The 16,174-nt window shown below is 48.0% G+C and overlaps 1 protein-coding gene across 5 annotated transcripts in view; it reads left to right on the forward strand.

The window, feature by feature from the left end:
* Positions 1 to 16,174, forward strand: part of DOK5 (docking protein 5) — a 224,556-nt gene that overhangs the window by 97,810 nt on the left and 110,572 nt on the right. For 4 of the 5 annotated variants that reach the window (XM_053671366.1, XM_053671367.1, XM_053671368.1 and 1 more), the window contains exon 7: positions 14,833 to 14,947. In XM_053671366.1, coding sequence (XP_053527341.1) covers positions 14,833 to 14,947 — 115 coding nt within the window. Of the gene's footprint in view, positions 1 to 297; positions 361 to 14,832; positions 14,948 to 16,174 lie in introns of those variants that run through there. The other variant, XM_037133681.2, reaches the window with a different exon arrangement.

Here is a 16,174-nt window from a genome sequence, read left to right on the forward strand (position 1 = left end):
CGAGAAGACCACCGGGACATCCTACTGTCTTTACACCACACAGTCTTCTGGGATCATATTTAGTTAGTGTTTTGATACTATCTTTTTGATACTTTTCCTATTTTATGGTGTTTTGCTAATGTGACCATGTATTTATTGAACACCTGCTGTATGCCAGGCTGTTTGGTAATAGGAGCCTCTATGATTTATCAAGCCTTCCTACAATATGCCGGACACTGTCCTCGCTTGTTCTCTGGTCACCACAGTATCTCTGTGAGGTGGACTCATCCGTTTATTCTCTTTCATTTGTTCATTCAGAACCGTTCACAGAGGACATAAGATGCTTTGTTACATGCTGTGGGAGAGCTTGGTGATGGACAGGTGAGGCCCATGCTCCCCTAGGGCTTACAATTCAAGAAAATATTATTCATGACTCTTGACCCTCCCTGTCCCTGTCATGTAGATGAAGAAATGTGGTGAGTGGCTGAGTTACCTGCCTGCAGCCATAGGGCTCGTCACTGTCAGAGGCAAGGATGCAGGGTCCTTGTCTCTGGTTCCTAAGGCTCTACCCGTGGCCAGAATGCCTCAGCCCTGGGAGAGTTGTATCCCCACTGAGAACTGTCTCAGTGTTTCCAAGTTACCAGAAAATCTTTCAGAAATATCAACTTAGAGTATATCTAAAAAAAATCACTGCTCCAGGAAATCCCATTTCTTTGGGTAGTTTGGGTACCAGAAAGCAGGCTCATGATTCTCCCCTACCTTCTTTATTTTTGAAACTCAGTGCATTACTATTATTCACTTGGAAGGGGGTGCTAGACGAGGGTGGGACGGGTCCAGACTAGGGGAGGCCTCCCTGTTGAATGAGGTGGACCAGCTGCCAGCTGCCTGGCAGGAGGAGATGCCCGGAGACAGCAGGGACAGCTCTGGGCTCCCCGGGGCGGCCGCTATTTTTGCCACCTTGGAGATCAGTGTCTATGGCAAAGTCTAATTTTGGAACAAGGAGTGGCGGCGTGTGGGATAGTCCTCATTCCACGACGGGGCCTGTCGTTTTTAGAATTTCTGTAGAGCGAGAGTGACATGGTGGAGAAGGGATTGCAACTTAGCAGCCTCTCTCTGGGGCTGCGGGAAGGTGGGGGGAGGCCCGGGGCGGGGGAACATGTCAGCCCCATGGTGACATCTCCTCATCCTCTGGATGCACACATAGGTTTGAGAGTGAAATCTGAACAGTTTTTCATTGTTTTCACTGGGTCACCTGGCTGCTTCAGTTGACAGCTTTTCTTCCAAACTTGGTTTTGCAAATCAAATTTGCTAATGAATTTGTGGAATTCAAGTGTAAGTTTTCCACAATTCTGAAAATCAAAGTAACTTATAGTCAGTCTCATTTAAAAATGCTACACTTGCTACAATTTGCTACCCAATTTTTAAAATATAGAGGGCATCAAAGAAATCAAAGCATCAATTTTATTACTATTCAGACACTGAAACAGACTCTTGCATGCATTATGTATATATATATATGTATGTATATATATATTTATACACACACATATACATATATTCCCTCTCCTCTTCCCACAAAAAAATGTTTTTAACTTTCTGCTTCTGGGCTCTGGTTAATTGGGATTTTTTTCTTTCTTCTTTTCCTTCTTTTTTATATTGCTTAAAGCAATTATCAGCTTTTTTCTTTTCCTGAATTAAGCCCTTTTTATATCCTGGTATATTAATTATCCAAAACCCTTTTAACAAACACCTGTCTACTCCTTGCGAAACAATGTGGTAGGTCTTACTGAGAATACAAAATAAAGTATAAACATCCTTTCGCATCTTTAAAAGGAGCTTAAAATTTAGACAAGGAGACATGATTTATACTCTCCAAATCATACCACAATATACTCTTGTAAATTCAATTTGTACAATCTCTTTGGAGGGCAACTTGTCCTTATTTATCAAAATTAAATGTATATACCTCTTTACCCGGCAACAGGCTGTCTGGGAATTTACTCTGGAGATACTCGAGCAGAAGCCAAGATGATGAGAACACGAGTGTTCACGGGGGGCACGGTGCCTTTGTTCTTACGTTCCGCTGGTTAACAAATATTGGCCGAGCCCTGCTGCCCACGAGGGACTGTGTATTGACTCTGAATACAACAAAGTTCCCATTCTCAGGGGGCTGATTTGTCCTAACAAACGCAACTAAAAAAACAGCCACAGTGTCCCTCAGTAGGGAATAAGTAGATAAGTCACGGCACACAATGCCACGGGAATCGTACGAGGCAGTCTGAGAGCATGAAGAGTCACACTTGTCCTATCAAAGGTGTGTAAAGGTCAGGAAGGAGCCAGCGGCCGGAGTAGGCAGAGCGGACACATTCACACAGGCTTTGCAAACAACTTCCGGTGGATGCAGAGACACCTGTCATGCTGGTTAGCTCTGGGGGGCGGGACGATGGCATAAAGGTCTGGAAAGGGTCTTTTATATTTCACTCTGTGTCTTTTTCTTCCATTTAATTTTTTAAAAAAAAGATCATGGCTACCTAATTCTATTTATAGAAACAGAAACAGTAGTTGAACTTCTGGCACATGGCCAACTGAACGGATACCACTGATGCAAGAGAGGAAGGTTTTATGAATGCATAAAAATGCATGCTGAGAGAGTGATTTTTTAAAAATCCATGCCATGGAGCCTAAAAGCTCAGTCAGTCAAGTTTCAGGGACTAGAAACGGGGTCTGCATTAAGGGGCAAGATCATCTTGTTGGAGAAGGTGGCCTCAGCCGAGTTTTAGGATGAATAAGAGTAAGCCAGGTGCTGCTGCTGACGGTGATGGTATCTCATATTTACTGAGCACTTCCGATGTGCCGGGCTCGCTGCTACGCTCTAGACCTGTATTAACTTTTAAGTGTCAACATGACTCTGTCGATGTGGGCACAGCCATCCCGTGTTTACAGGGAAAGCATTTGAAGGGCGGACACCACGCCAGAAGTGAGGCAGCTCAGCTTTAAATCCAGGCCCCCTGTACACATTGTGGCCACCTTCCTCTGCTCACTCGGCTAAAATTAAATACATTGAATCGAGCCACCAAGCACCCCTCCTGAATTCATTAGACATTGAAAGAGGCTAAGTGGAATTAACCTACATTTGGTAACAGACACTGGAGACAGATGGAACTGTTTATTCCGACACGATCGATATACAACTCGGGCTTCTTAGATTTGCTGCGACTTTCATTCCTGCCTCTTAGGGGAGAATGTAATTTTCTGCGCATGCGCCTTTCTGTTTCTTATAACAACATAATAACTTGCAACGTGCAGTGGTGAGTTGGAATCATCTTTTCACCTGGTTACGAAATGCTGCCCTGTCTTGTGCAATTTCCTCCCAGAGCTGTAAGCTCTGTAATATTGCCAAGGTCAGTGTCGAGCTGGTGGCTGTGCCTCTACTGCAGGAAATGGAAACACACTGAACGTTGCTCACAGGTTGTAGTCTTGTTTAGAAACTCTAAAACTGGTGGTCAAGTTTAAGGTGGTGTCTCCCGAAGCAGGAAATAGACTGAAAGCCTGATGGTGGCAAGACAGCAGGTCCTGGCATGAAGCAAAGGTGTTCACATGATAGCAGGGAGTGTCTGGTTGGCCAGGGAGCCTCTGATTGGCCAGGGAGCCTCTGATTGGCCAGGGAGCATCTGATTGGCTAGGGAGTGTCTAACTAGCCAGGGAGCACCCGGTTGGCCAGATGGGTGATGGTGAGCACTACGGTTTTTGCATTGTCAATCACAGCAGAGTGGATAGAGATGCCAATGGTGACGAGGACCGAGAGATGCATGGAATCAGTTTTGTGCCATTTTTAATCTACTTTGAGAAGTCAGGAAATAAGCGTTTTACCCATCCCCACCAAGGGCTGGCACATCTTTTCAGAAAAGGGCCAGATGGTGTGTCTTCTAGACTTCATGGTCATGTATGGTTGCTGCTGCCGTTCCTTCCCTTCCTCCTTCTCCTCTTTTTTTCTTTTTAACTTTAAAAATGTAAAAATCATTCTTTGTTCTGGGCCATGCAGACACAGGCCACCAGCACTTGGCCTGGTTTTTAGGCATTAGATACCAATGTGCTTGTTTAACCAGCCTCTCCTCCTCCAAGCCATGTGATTCACTTTTCCTCGTAGGAGTTTGCCAAAGGCCAAGTGTCCATTTCTAAAAGCGTGTTGCATGAGCAAGCTAGGGGTCAGTTAGGTAGTTTGGTGAGCAAGAAAAGTGGAGCCAGAATGCCCATGGCTGTTCCCTTCCAACGCCCAAACAAGGCCCCACTACAGGGAGAGTCAGCTTCACAAGGTGTGGGCACTAAGGACCGGGGTCCCAGTGTGCAGGTGGGAAGAGGGTTTCCTCCACAAGGGGGCACCAGAGTTTTCAGAAGCAAAGGGAGCAATGATTTTGTTTAATGCCTGTGACTGGGAATTCAGATGGCTCTGAATAAACACATGCAAATCACTTTCATTCCCCCATGAAAATAACCGTTTGAGTGCATCTGGTGCTCCGCAAAACACCGCACTTGGAAATGCAGCCCCAAATGGCTGATCTCACGATCAGCCGGCTGCATCAAGGCCATGGCCACAGCGGGGGCACTGTGTTAGCCAGAGCTCTCCGCCACCGTCTCTGGGGCAGTTTCCCCAGTAGGAAGCAACCTTTCTCTCTCGTCTTTCTCTCCACCCCCTCTCCCTCTGAAGTTTAAAAAGTAAGCTGCGCTCTCTCACTTTCCTCTTCTCGACAGAGCAGTGCTGTTCTGTGGTATCTCGGTAACATTTTGATGGTAGCAATACCCACTGCTCTCCCAGCAGATGTCAGCTGGGGGAGAGGCATTGGAGGGAGTAGACAGTTTGCTGGGTGTTCCATGCTAAATGTGCATCAGCGCTGGGGCCAGCATCAGGCGCCATGAGAACGGGTGTCAGTGGGAAGCCAGGAGAGATCGTGCTGGGCAGGTAGTTCATTTCCACTGGAGAGAAGGCCCTGGGGCCCTGGGGGTCGAATTGCTGCTCCGTTCTGTTCCTCAGGGTTCCAGGGGTGGCAGTGTTATCATCTCCTTGCATCCTAGACGGTTGGCCAGCTGCTATTTCTCTAAGCTTTGGAAATAAAACTTGACTGCCTTTTGTCATGACAAATAGGATATGAGCCCATCTTTAAGGTCTCCATAACACCTTCCTAACATTCTAGGAAACACAAGATCGTGACATGAAGTTGGGGAGTCAGCAGCCAGATCTGAAGTCCTGGCTGGTTACTTCTACCAGCCCAGAGGCCTTGGGCAAATCTCTTTACCACCCTTATATTCATCTCCCCTCTGTACAGGGGGTTATTTCGGTACATGCTGTGTCAGGTGTGGTAAAATAACTCATTTCTTGACGTAGTGTGGGCACCTGCTAAATACAAATCAACTGGAGCGGTCATTGTCATTGACTTAATGATCCATTCGTTCAGTCAAGCCAGTCACTTCATCCATCACTGAGCCATTCAGCCCCCATTTATAAAGTGCCTACTATGTGCCAGGAGTTCTACGGGGCATGAGATCTGTGAGCACGCGCCATGGATCTTCTCCACCTTCGCCTGAGGGTCCCCCCGTTTGTTGTGGAGGGAGCAGCATTGTGGAGACAGAAGGCGCCGTGACTGAAGCTGGGCTTTGAACCAGTGCTCCAGCCATTCCCCGTGGAATCCTGGGGTGCAGAGGAGCTGAGTTTGATTCATTTCTAGGTTTCCTGTCCCGGGCAGAGCACATGGCTTATACACGAGGCACTCTGGGCCTCGTCTATAAATGGACAGAATGAGTGGATAAATGCACGAAGAACACCGAGTGCAGAATTCATTGAAAGAGGGAGAGGCAAGGCCGGGGCGCTAGGGAGCCTGTAGGCAGAACACCTCGTTAGGAGGCTGAGTCTCACGGAGGGATAATTGAAGTTGGAACGGCTGTTCCATCTGGCCCTGCGCTGAGAGTCTGCACGCTTTATTTAGTTTAATTTTCACAACTGTCCTTGGAGGTGGGGATTGGTGTTTGAATCCTGTTTAATTTAGTTTTACATAAACACATGTACTGTAAAATTTAACTGCCTGTAAAAATGTGACCACATCGATGATGATTGGTGCTGTATTTTTTTCTTTTCATTATTCATTTGCATGCATGTCTTTGCCCTCATTTCCCCTCTTCAGCAACTCCTGGATCATATCAAGGAGTGTATACCAATCTTTCCCCGTTTTCCTCTGCACCCACACAATCCTGTGTAGAAATCTGCCTCCATACACACACACACAGAGACAGACACGTCCGCACGATGTGTATTTGTGGGTCACTGCCGGTTTTACAAAAGTCTGACCATATTATACACGTTAAAGACCCCCCGCCTGGTTTCCTTATTCAGTTGTCAATATCCCGTGGGAATAGTTGGAAGTCAAGTGGTACACAGGTCTGATTCAAGGGCTGATGAACTACAGACCACAGGCAAAATTGAGCCTGCCCCTGTTCTTCTAAGTCAAGTTTTCCAGGCACACAGATACACAGATATATGTTGTTATGGCCACTTTCACATTAAAACAAAGGGTTATTAGTTGGCTGTGGAGCTGTTTCCTACCTGGCCCTTGAACTTGGTTGGCCACCAAGGTTCATTTAGAAGGTTCATTCCTTCTAGTGGCTGTGTGATGTTTCAGGGTCTCGATGGAACATTAATTTATTAAGCCTGTCTACAGGAATATCAGATTTTCTTGTCACTAATAAACAATACTGCAAATAAGCGTGTATACATGCCTTTACATCCTGCTTATTTAACTGACTTCCTGAACTTTATTTAGCTGAGTTTCTAAAAACTTTATGTAACTGGATTTTCTACATGCAGGAGTAGAATTGCTGAATCAAAGGCCATAAATAAATTTTTTTAATTTAAATATGTGTCACGACATTGCCTTCCAAAGTACTGGAATACTTTTTAGTTTGTTGACAGTATTATTAGGTCCATTTCATAGAGGGGGAAACTGAGGCTCGGTGGCTCAGGGTTAGTAAGTGAAGAGTCAGTACAGGAACATAAGGCCCAGGACTTGTGCTCCGTGGGAATTGGAAGGAAGGAGCCAGCTGGAGGACTGGTGGTGGGACACAGGGCAAAGAGGGCCAGGGCGGGGTGACAGGGCCAGGGAATGGGACAGGGACACGAAGGGACCTTGGCTGTCCACCTTCAGTGAGTACCAAAGTCACAGGTCGCTGGGCCCCTCCTCCAGTGTCCCAGAGTCTGGGGCTTTGGAATTTGCACCTCCAACTGGTCCTCGGGAGAACCTGAAGTCACTTGTGCAGGAATCACCCTTGGAGGACTGTGGCTCCACAGTGACTCTGAGAATCTGGCTCCTGGGTCCCCAGAAGAAATGGGGCAGGAGCTGGAGAGGGCGTGGCACAGGACTGCGTACCTCGATGCCCTGCATGCACAGGAAAAGTCACAGCCAGACGCACCCGTTGCTCCGCAAGCACACCTCTGTGCCCAGACAGAATCCCATCATCGTCTGTTACGCTGGACACCAAGCAGTCTTTCCACGTGTATCCATCCACAGCTGTGTTTACAGGGCTTCCCAGGGGAGTGGGAACCTGGTGTTAACTCCAGGGGACAGCACCTGCCCAATCCGGGGAGGAGAGGTGGGCACAGAGTCACTGAGCTGACCTCTGTTCCCCCTGAGACTGACCTACCTCTTCTCGGCAATAGCGTGGTGGCCCCATAACAATTCCAGCTCTCATTCCACATTGTCCATGTGGCCGTACAGGAGGAATTGGTTCCTGCCACGGAGCGCAGCAATTAGCATTTTGAGCAGTTTGTATTGATTGAAGGAGACTGCTTCATCCAGCAGAAAGAACCCCAAAGAATGCAGTGGGTGTAGTTATCACCATAAATTCCTCTCAGCCCCCAGCCAGACAAGACGCATTTGCTGGAACTTTGTAAGGGTGTTTGATACACTTCAGAAGTATAGGGTTTTTTTTGTCAGGTTGCAGAAGATCATGTGTTACACAAACACATGCTCAATTTTTGTCTTTTTATGTCTTTCTAGAAGTTACCGTCTGTGACTGCTGTTCTCTTTTATGGGAGACATTTGGTCTAGACTTTGTGGAAATAAACCTAAGATTTTAAGATTCAGCTCAAAACATATTTACTATTCATGAGCTATTTGGAATTCTTCTCTCTGGTTAGACATTTGAAATTATGTTTAAGCTTCATGGAAAACTCATTGCTAGTCTGCTTTGAGCTTCCCCTGGTTTTCCCTTTGGGTTGTAGTTATAAGTGTCATTTGGAGAAGCCTGTTGGTGTTGGGTGTGGGACGGGGGACCCGAAAACCTGCAGTGTATGAGAAAAGGTGAGATGCTGGCTGTGCTCCTGCAAGGGTCTCAGGGGCGGCTGCTGCAGAAAGACTGGGGGTGGGGCGAGGGGACCAGTGAGAAGACAGGTGGAGGATTTCTCAGTCCTGCAGCATCTAGTCGAGCATGAGTGATGTGGGCCAGGGTGGCGGCGGGGGAGGAGGTAAGAAGCGCTGGACTTTGGCTACATTTTGAAGGTGGGAGACACGGGATTGCCAATGAGCAAGCTCTTTTGTATGGCAGAGAGTAAATAAACAAGGTGGCCTCAAAGTTGTTTTTCTTTCTTCTTCTTTAAACGGAGCAACAGGTGGAATGGAAGAACCATCTGCCTAGGAGAAGAGGTTGGGGGAGTGCAGGGTGAGAAGCAGTAGTTCAGTTTTGTACACGTGGGATGAGAGGCGTCCGCCAGGCATCGGGGTGGGGGTGGGAAGTGGGCTGCTAAGTGCACGCGTCTGAGGTTTCAGAAGCTGGAGCTACAGATACGCACTCGGGAGCCAGCAGAGCGGGGCAAGATGGTACTGAAACCCATAGGGAAGTGATCGCAGCCCCTTGATTTTAGAATTAAGACCTACCTTTTTCTTTTGAATGTCTGCAGATCAGTCTGTTGTACAGATGCACAGTAAGTGGAAGCAAGATCACTTTGCTTCAAACAAAAATGAAATCACCCACGCCTCCCTTGTCTGACGCAGCAACCTTTAAACCTAGTTTCTGAGTCAGCCTGAAATACAACGTGACACACAGAAGTGACCCGATGTTTCAAAAACCGATCATCGGGCTAATGGCTGACAGAGTGGGTCCTGGAATAAAAATGGTGGTTAGCTGAGGCGGGAAATATGGTGAAGGAGATTGGGTACGGATATCATTCCATGATCTCACCTGGTAAATGACAAATGATTAGGGAAATGAATTAAAAAAAGCATGGTAGAGCCAGAGGACAGCCTAGGATGCAGACATGAAAGTGACAGGGGAGAAAAGGGCAGAACTTGGGAAGATGAAGATATGTTTGGAATCCATTAGATGAAAAAGAGACCACACACCATGCAGAGACCATCACACAGTTGTGTTAAATACGTGATGTACATGCACGTCTTTAAAGAAAGACTGGAAAGAAATACAGTGACGTGTTAAAAGTTATCTTTGCTTCTTTGTTTCCTCTGGGTGATGGATATAGGACTTATTTCAAATCTGCCTTATACTTTTTTCTGTATTTCCTGAACATAATAAAAAGATATCAATACTAAAGGAGAAGGAATACGCTTTATTAGACATCTTAAAAATGGGTAATGTCACAAAAATGTGGGCCTCCCCCCACCCCCATCTTTTTAGGTGTCAGGCAAAATACCACCAGATCCAAAGAGAGAGCTGCCTTGGAGAAAATAAACTCCCCAAGGAGGGGGAGGGGGCTTTGGTCCTGGGGGACCCTGGAGTATCTAGGATTTTCTTCTGTTTTTACAACTGTTCCAGCCTGAGAGTTTCATTCATGCCTGTTCATTGAATTCATCACATATCGACTGGAGACAGGTGGTTCAATATATTCTCTAAGTAGATTTTTTATTTGATTTCATGGATGGAGTATTTTTTTTGTCATTGCTTGAAGACTTGTTAAAACTTCTGTCAACAAGCCAGAAGCACAGTCCAATATCAAATATTTAGGTTTGTTCAGAAGCTCTTGCTAATGACAGTATTCCAATTGGCACAGGGCTAATTATAAATATTGCTGATGTTTATGGGGTCCCACTATGAGTCATGTATGTTTTTGGAATTAGTTGCCAGTTAGGAACTGTTTTCTCTCTCTTTTTCTCACTGGCAAGATATTAAGGAGTAAAGGAGGTTACGTTAGTCTAGAGTCGTACAATTATTAGTGGCAGATCCCAAACCTCAACCCAATTCTTGGCCAAGTTCAAGCTCTTCTTACCACAGTGGGGAACTTTATTCCCAGAGCAGTCGATCCAAAGGTGATGAGTAACATAGGACAGTGGTTCTCAAAGTGGGGTCCCTGGGACAGTCAGACTGGAATCACCTGGAAACTTGGCAGAAATACAAATTCCCGGCCCCGACCCCCAGAGCAGGGTCAGTGCCCAGGACTCTGCATTGTCATGAGCCCTCCAAGTGTTTTCTGTGCTTGCTAAGGTTGAAGAACCACCAACTCAGGGTCCAGAAAGCATGGGGACATTCCCCAGTATTATTTGCAGAGGAGAATCAGTGGGCAGACCATGTGGACATAGTTCAGGAAGCCGAGCGGAGAGCGTCAATGAAATCGGAAGCTCGTGTGAATGAGAACACTGCGTTCGGAGTAGAAGGAGCGCAGACACATTGAGATGGTGGAACCCCTTTGACGGTTTCTCTCTTAGACTGAATTGTTCCGTCCAACTCACCTTGGCCCTCATTTTGTGCTTAAAATAGCCATGGGAAGTGCATTTGCATATGCAAAGTCCCTACGGCGAGGCCCCACTTGAGCAGCCTGGTGGAAGTTTGGGTCTGATGAAGGTGGAGTTAGGTCTTGAGGTATCACCCTCCCATCAGAGTGACTGAAGCTCGTTTCTGAAACACGCCATATGGTGCTCATGACTGACTGTGGCTGCAAACAATTACACCCTGTCGTGCTGCTCAATTTCCAAACACACCATTCTCCGCTGTAGAAACAGTCGGATTCCAGAGAAGGACCACGTGGTGTGGCATTGCAGCTGCGACTCAGGGATGCTGCGCAGCCCTGGTCCCAGACTCCCCGTGACAGCCAATCCCGGTGCAGAGTACAAAAAAAAAACCGTTAGCCAATCCTGATGTAGAGTACAGAAACCATCAGCCAATCCCGGTGCAGAGTACAGAAACCGTCAGCCAATCCCGATGCAGAGTACAGGAACCGACGGAGCGCTAGAGCGCTGGGCCCTGGGGAGGATTTCTGGCTTTCCCTCGCTCATGGAAAAGCTGTGCACAGCGCTCCTGAGAACTTTTCTCTCTCAAGAGGGTGGGTGGATGGGTCCCATGCGCCCGCCATTCCCAGGGGGGGACTTGGGGATTAGCGTTCCCCTCCCTGTGGGTTCTGGGAGGTGTGACAAAGGATCTGTCTGCGTCTACGGTAGTGATGGTGACAGAGGGCCTTGTTTGGGTCAGTCGTCACTCAAATTTAAATGTTACTTCCCCTGGGACTGGAAACCACCCACTAACTCATATTATGTCATGCTTTTTAAAAAATCCTTTGCACAGCACATGCTATCTGATTTTATATTTTTGGTGACAGTTTTATGGAGATGAATTCACATAACATACCTTGCGCCCTTTAAACTGTGTGATTCAGAGGTTTGAATGTATTCTCAGAGTTGTGAGGGCGCCACACACTGGATTCCAGAGCGCTCTCATCACCCCCAACAGAGATGCGTTCCCTTTAGCCATCACCTGGCCTTGGGCAACCGCCGATTTAGCTTCTCTGCCTCTGGACCCCCCTCCTTTTCTGGACATTTCATGCAAACAGAAGCACACGATGTGTGGCCTTCGTGTCTGGCGTCTTAGCAGGCATCGGAACCTCATTCCTTTTTATGGTAATCTGATTACTCTTATTTGTGTAGTTTAATTACCTGTCTCATTAGACGGGAAGTTCTGCGAGAAAGGAGACTTTGAGGCTCAGAGAAGGGGAGGGGTGTGTCCCACATGACAGAGCCCAGGCAGGGAGAGCACCCTAAACTGGGAAATGGGTCTCTGAACCTACGGTTACTTTCCTTCCCTGGCAGCGCTGTGGTCGCTGGGCCCTCAAAGCCCAACCCATTAGAGCCATTGATTTAGTGAGACCACTGAGCAGTTTCTGAACTCACTAGGCTGGGTCAGGAAGAGACCCGAGTGCATCACTGCTGGCTAGGGGGACAGTTTGAGGACTGAAGGGTCAGGAGGCATTAGACTTGCAGGGAAGGCCCGTCTTTCTTCCCTGGTGGGATCCTGAGCTCACGCTGCTCATGGAATGCATAAATGTCACGCTGTGCTCACCCCCCGGGGGACGGGCCGACCCCACCGTGCCTGTGCATGGAAGCGGGTCTTCCCAAGGCCACGCATCTGCTCATCACGTGAATGGCAAAGTAGAATGAGGAAGAGTCTTATTACCACGTCCCCCACGGCCAGGGAAAGCCACGCCCATTTCACCTGGACCTGAAGCTTCAGCAGGAATCAGCCTCTGGCTCCTGGGGGCTTCTCATTTTCTGAATTGATTAGGATTTATTTCTGCAAAGTACTCCCTGCCACCCTGGCAAAGGCTGGGTTTCTTTCCTTCCTTCCTTCCTTCCTTCCTTCCTTCCTTCCTTCCTTCCTTCCTTCCTTCCTCCCTCCCTCCCTCCCTCCCTCCCTCCTTCCTTCCTCCACCCACCCTCTGTTTGTTAAGCCTCCAGAGGCCCTAGCTAGGAGCTGGGGATAAAAATTAAAGATACAACCCCCACTTTGGGGGAGTTCATGCGGGGGGCAGGTTAGTGTAGAAGCAGTCCCAAAAGTTACTGATCAGACTTCGAGCAGGACTTTGTGTCTGGGAGCAGCGCCTGGTGTCATTAAGGGAGAAGAGATGTCAGTAAAACGTCGCAGGGAGGTGATTCCAGGGCTGACTCCTGAAGGGAAGGGAGGTCTTAACCTGGTGGCCAGTGGGGGATGGCTGTCTGGCCTGGGGAGACCTGTTTTCAACGACACGGAGGTGTGAGAGTGGGCGCCCCCTGGTGGCTGGAGGTGACTGGACCATGAGACCGGGAGCTAGCGTTGCCACTCAAATGTGTTTCTGCCTTTCCTACAACCCACGTGAACCGCCAGCCTCTAAGCTGTCTCCCGAAGTGACGGTGACTGTGGTTATAAATGAGCGTATATTTTGAGTGGTTTCCCCATAACCCAGTTTTTCTAACAATTCGCAAAACTGGAAGTGTTCCGGGGATGTCTCTATCATGTTATAGCAGAAATACCTCTACTTAATACATGTTGTTGTTGGGGTATTTTTAATTTTTCTCTTCGAATGTGAAAGTACTACGTTTATTTTAAAGGAAAAACAAAGTGTGTAAAAGTGTGTCAGGTTTTTAAAATAGGAGGAGAGTGGGGGGAGGAAGAATGATTCTTCTCTCCAGATGCCCCAGGTTACCCAAATTGAACTCCTCCAGAAATGTAGTAATTCATATTTCCACCAGGGGGCGTCCATGAGCCCCATTCCTGTCCCTCTTCACCAGTAGGAGCTACTCGACAACAATAAACAAAAACGAGGGTGGATACTCTCCTTGTTTTCATCAAATCTACTTCCTAAGTCATCTCATCCTTTGAGAATTCGGACATTCTTGCATGAAACAAGACTTTATCATTTTTCTCCAAAGACAATGAGAATTCTTCTTTCACAAAATAAGCTGTTCTTTCAAAAGGCTGACAAAGAAGCTGGGAGCCAGGCCTTGCCATGGTCCCTATGAAACATGACATTGCTGTCACCTCCTTCTCCTTCCAACATAAGTTTCCTAAAAATGCAGCCACAGAGAGCGGCGCAGCGGAGATGTGTATTCACAGTCACATCGCGAAAACCTCAAAGGGATGGCTCCTTCCCAAATGTGCTTCTCCTAGTAAATCCCTTATTATATTAAATATAAGCTCTTTATATAAGGCCAGGTAAGCATACCTTGAAAGTGCAGTCCATTTTCTCTCTTTATTTTCTTGCATCCGTGCAAATGTGGTCGAATGTAAGCGGGAGTCGCTGGGTTTGTCGGTTTGTTCGCTTGTGGCTCTTGGGTTATGAGACTTGTCATCTACAGAGAGAAATAAAGAGGCACAGAACTTTTCTGTTAGCTTTCATCTCAGCTTCTTGCCCTTTTCAACTGAGAGGGTATGTGCAAGAAAGTCAAATGGCCTCATGAAACCTAGTGCCATGTCATCCTTCTCGGGGACACATTTTGGTACTTGTGCTGTTCTTGTGATAAGGACTGAAAAATTCAATCATCACACATAAATGCAGCCATAAATTAAATTATCTTTGGAGCAAATGGTTATAACCTTTTTTTCCTAAGTTCAGTCTCATCAACTACAAAGATTTTTGTCTCCAGGGTATGAAGTCTCATATTATTTTGGCTGTATTGAATGACTGCACAGATATTTTTCCTAGAACTACCATGCTGATGACTTGTGTAGAGTGGGGAGTTTTCTTTTAAAAAAGAAAACTTTAAATGGGCCTTGCAATTAATTATTAATAATAATATCCTCCATTTTCCCCCGCTGTAGCCCGTCTGTGCTAGGCAAAATGCTAAGCAGGTGCCATTTCACGCAATGCTCATACATGCAATTAAAATGGCCTTTCCCCAGATGGAGTGGTGGGTCTCTTCTTCGTTGATTAAACCTGCCTTCCTCTGGTGTGCGGTTGCCAAGTGTTCCATTGTGTGTTTGTGCAGTTAAACCAGGAGCCGAGCCACGGAGACTCACGTGGCCTCCGGGGGTCTAGAGCGCCCATGGGGAGTCCCGTGGTGCGCGGTTCGATTTTCCACCCCGGTAGCTGACCCTCGACTTTCTTGCTTTTAACAGCTGCAGATGAAGATGGGCGAGCGGGCCGCCTCACTGAGCACCATGGTGCCTCGCAGCGCCTACTGGCAGCACATCACCCGGCAGCACAGCACGGGCCAGCTCTACCGCCTGCAAGGTAAGTACCGGCCGCTGGACTGTGCAGGGGCCGCGGTGTGCGGGAGGAGAACTGCGCATGAGCGAGGGTGCCAGCACCCAGCCGCCCTACGATGAGGGGGGCTCCAGGCAACCCTCTGCTGCTGGATGCCAGGCTCCTGGGCCAGGGGCCCATCGGGGTCTCACCCCCCAGGCACCAGCTCTATCAGATGTCCTGGGAGAAATGGTTCGCATGCAGATTCTCGGGCCCTGCACCCCGGGGATTAAGAGCTGAAGGATGTGGCTGAGCAACCTACACTTCGCACAGAGGCCTCCATGGCCTGGGCAAGAGGTCGGGGGTCCCCTCGGAGAAATGGTCTGGCGGATGGACCACTAACTGTGTCGGCATTACCTGGGAACTTGCGAGAAGCGCAGATTGTTGCCCCCCCCCACCCCCCAAACCTAAGGAGTCAGGGACTGAGGGTGCGGACCAGCCATCCTGGTCCCCCAGGTGAGTCTCGGATTTAGGAACCGCCTCTAGAGGAAGAGAAGGGGCTGAGGACGGGAGTCCCGGGTCCGGTCCACGGTGACTCTACACAAATCCTAAGACCCGCCTCTTCCAAAAACGCTGTCCCAGCACCAGGGTACGGAAGGCACCAACAGGAAAATTCAGTGAGCATTTCCTGAGACATCCAGAGGCGGCTTTTCATGTTTTTTATTTTATTTTAATTGTTTAATCGTTATTTACATTTTTCTGTCTTTCAGTCCCATCCCGGCCCAACCCCCCAGCCCTCCCCACCTCCCTCCCATTTCCACCCCCCCACCTTAGTTTTTGTCCATGCGTCCTTTATACTGGTTCCTGCAAACCCTTCCCCTTTCCTCTGAAATTCCCTCCCCTCTCCCCACTGGTCCCTGTCAGCCTGTTCTGTATTTCAGTGTCTTTGGTCATATTTTGCTTGCTTGTTTGTTTTGTTGTTTAGGTTCCTGTTAAAGGTGAGATCATATGGTATTTGTCTTTCACTGCCTGGCTTATTCCACTCAGCATAATGCTTTCCAGTTCCATCCATGCTGTCGAAAAGGGTAGTCTATAGGAACGGCGGTGCGGTGCAGGCATCATTTGTAAATGAAGAGGCCTGAGGGGCAGCCCTGTGGAGGGACTTTGCGTCCAGGGGCACTAGACGCCAGACCCTTCCAGCCCCGCGCTCTCTGCTGCTCCCCATTCAGACACAGGGGCGCACTGAGCAGTGAGTGAGTGGGGGCCGTGGAATCC

Source organism: Artibeus jamaicensis, unplaced genomic scaffold (genome assembly GCF_021234435.1).
Source record: "Artibeus jamaicensis isolate MK-2021 breed Jamaican fruit bat unplaced genomic scaffold, CSHL_Jam_final contig_685, whole genome shotgun sequence".
Taxonomy (NCBI): domain Eukaryota; kingdom Metazoa; phylum Chordata; class Mammalia; order Chiroptera; family Phyllostomidae; genus Artibeus; species Artibeus jamaicensis.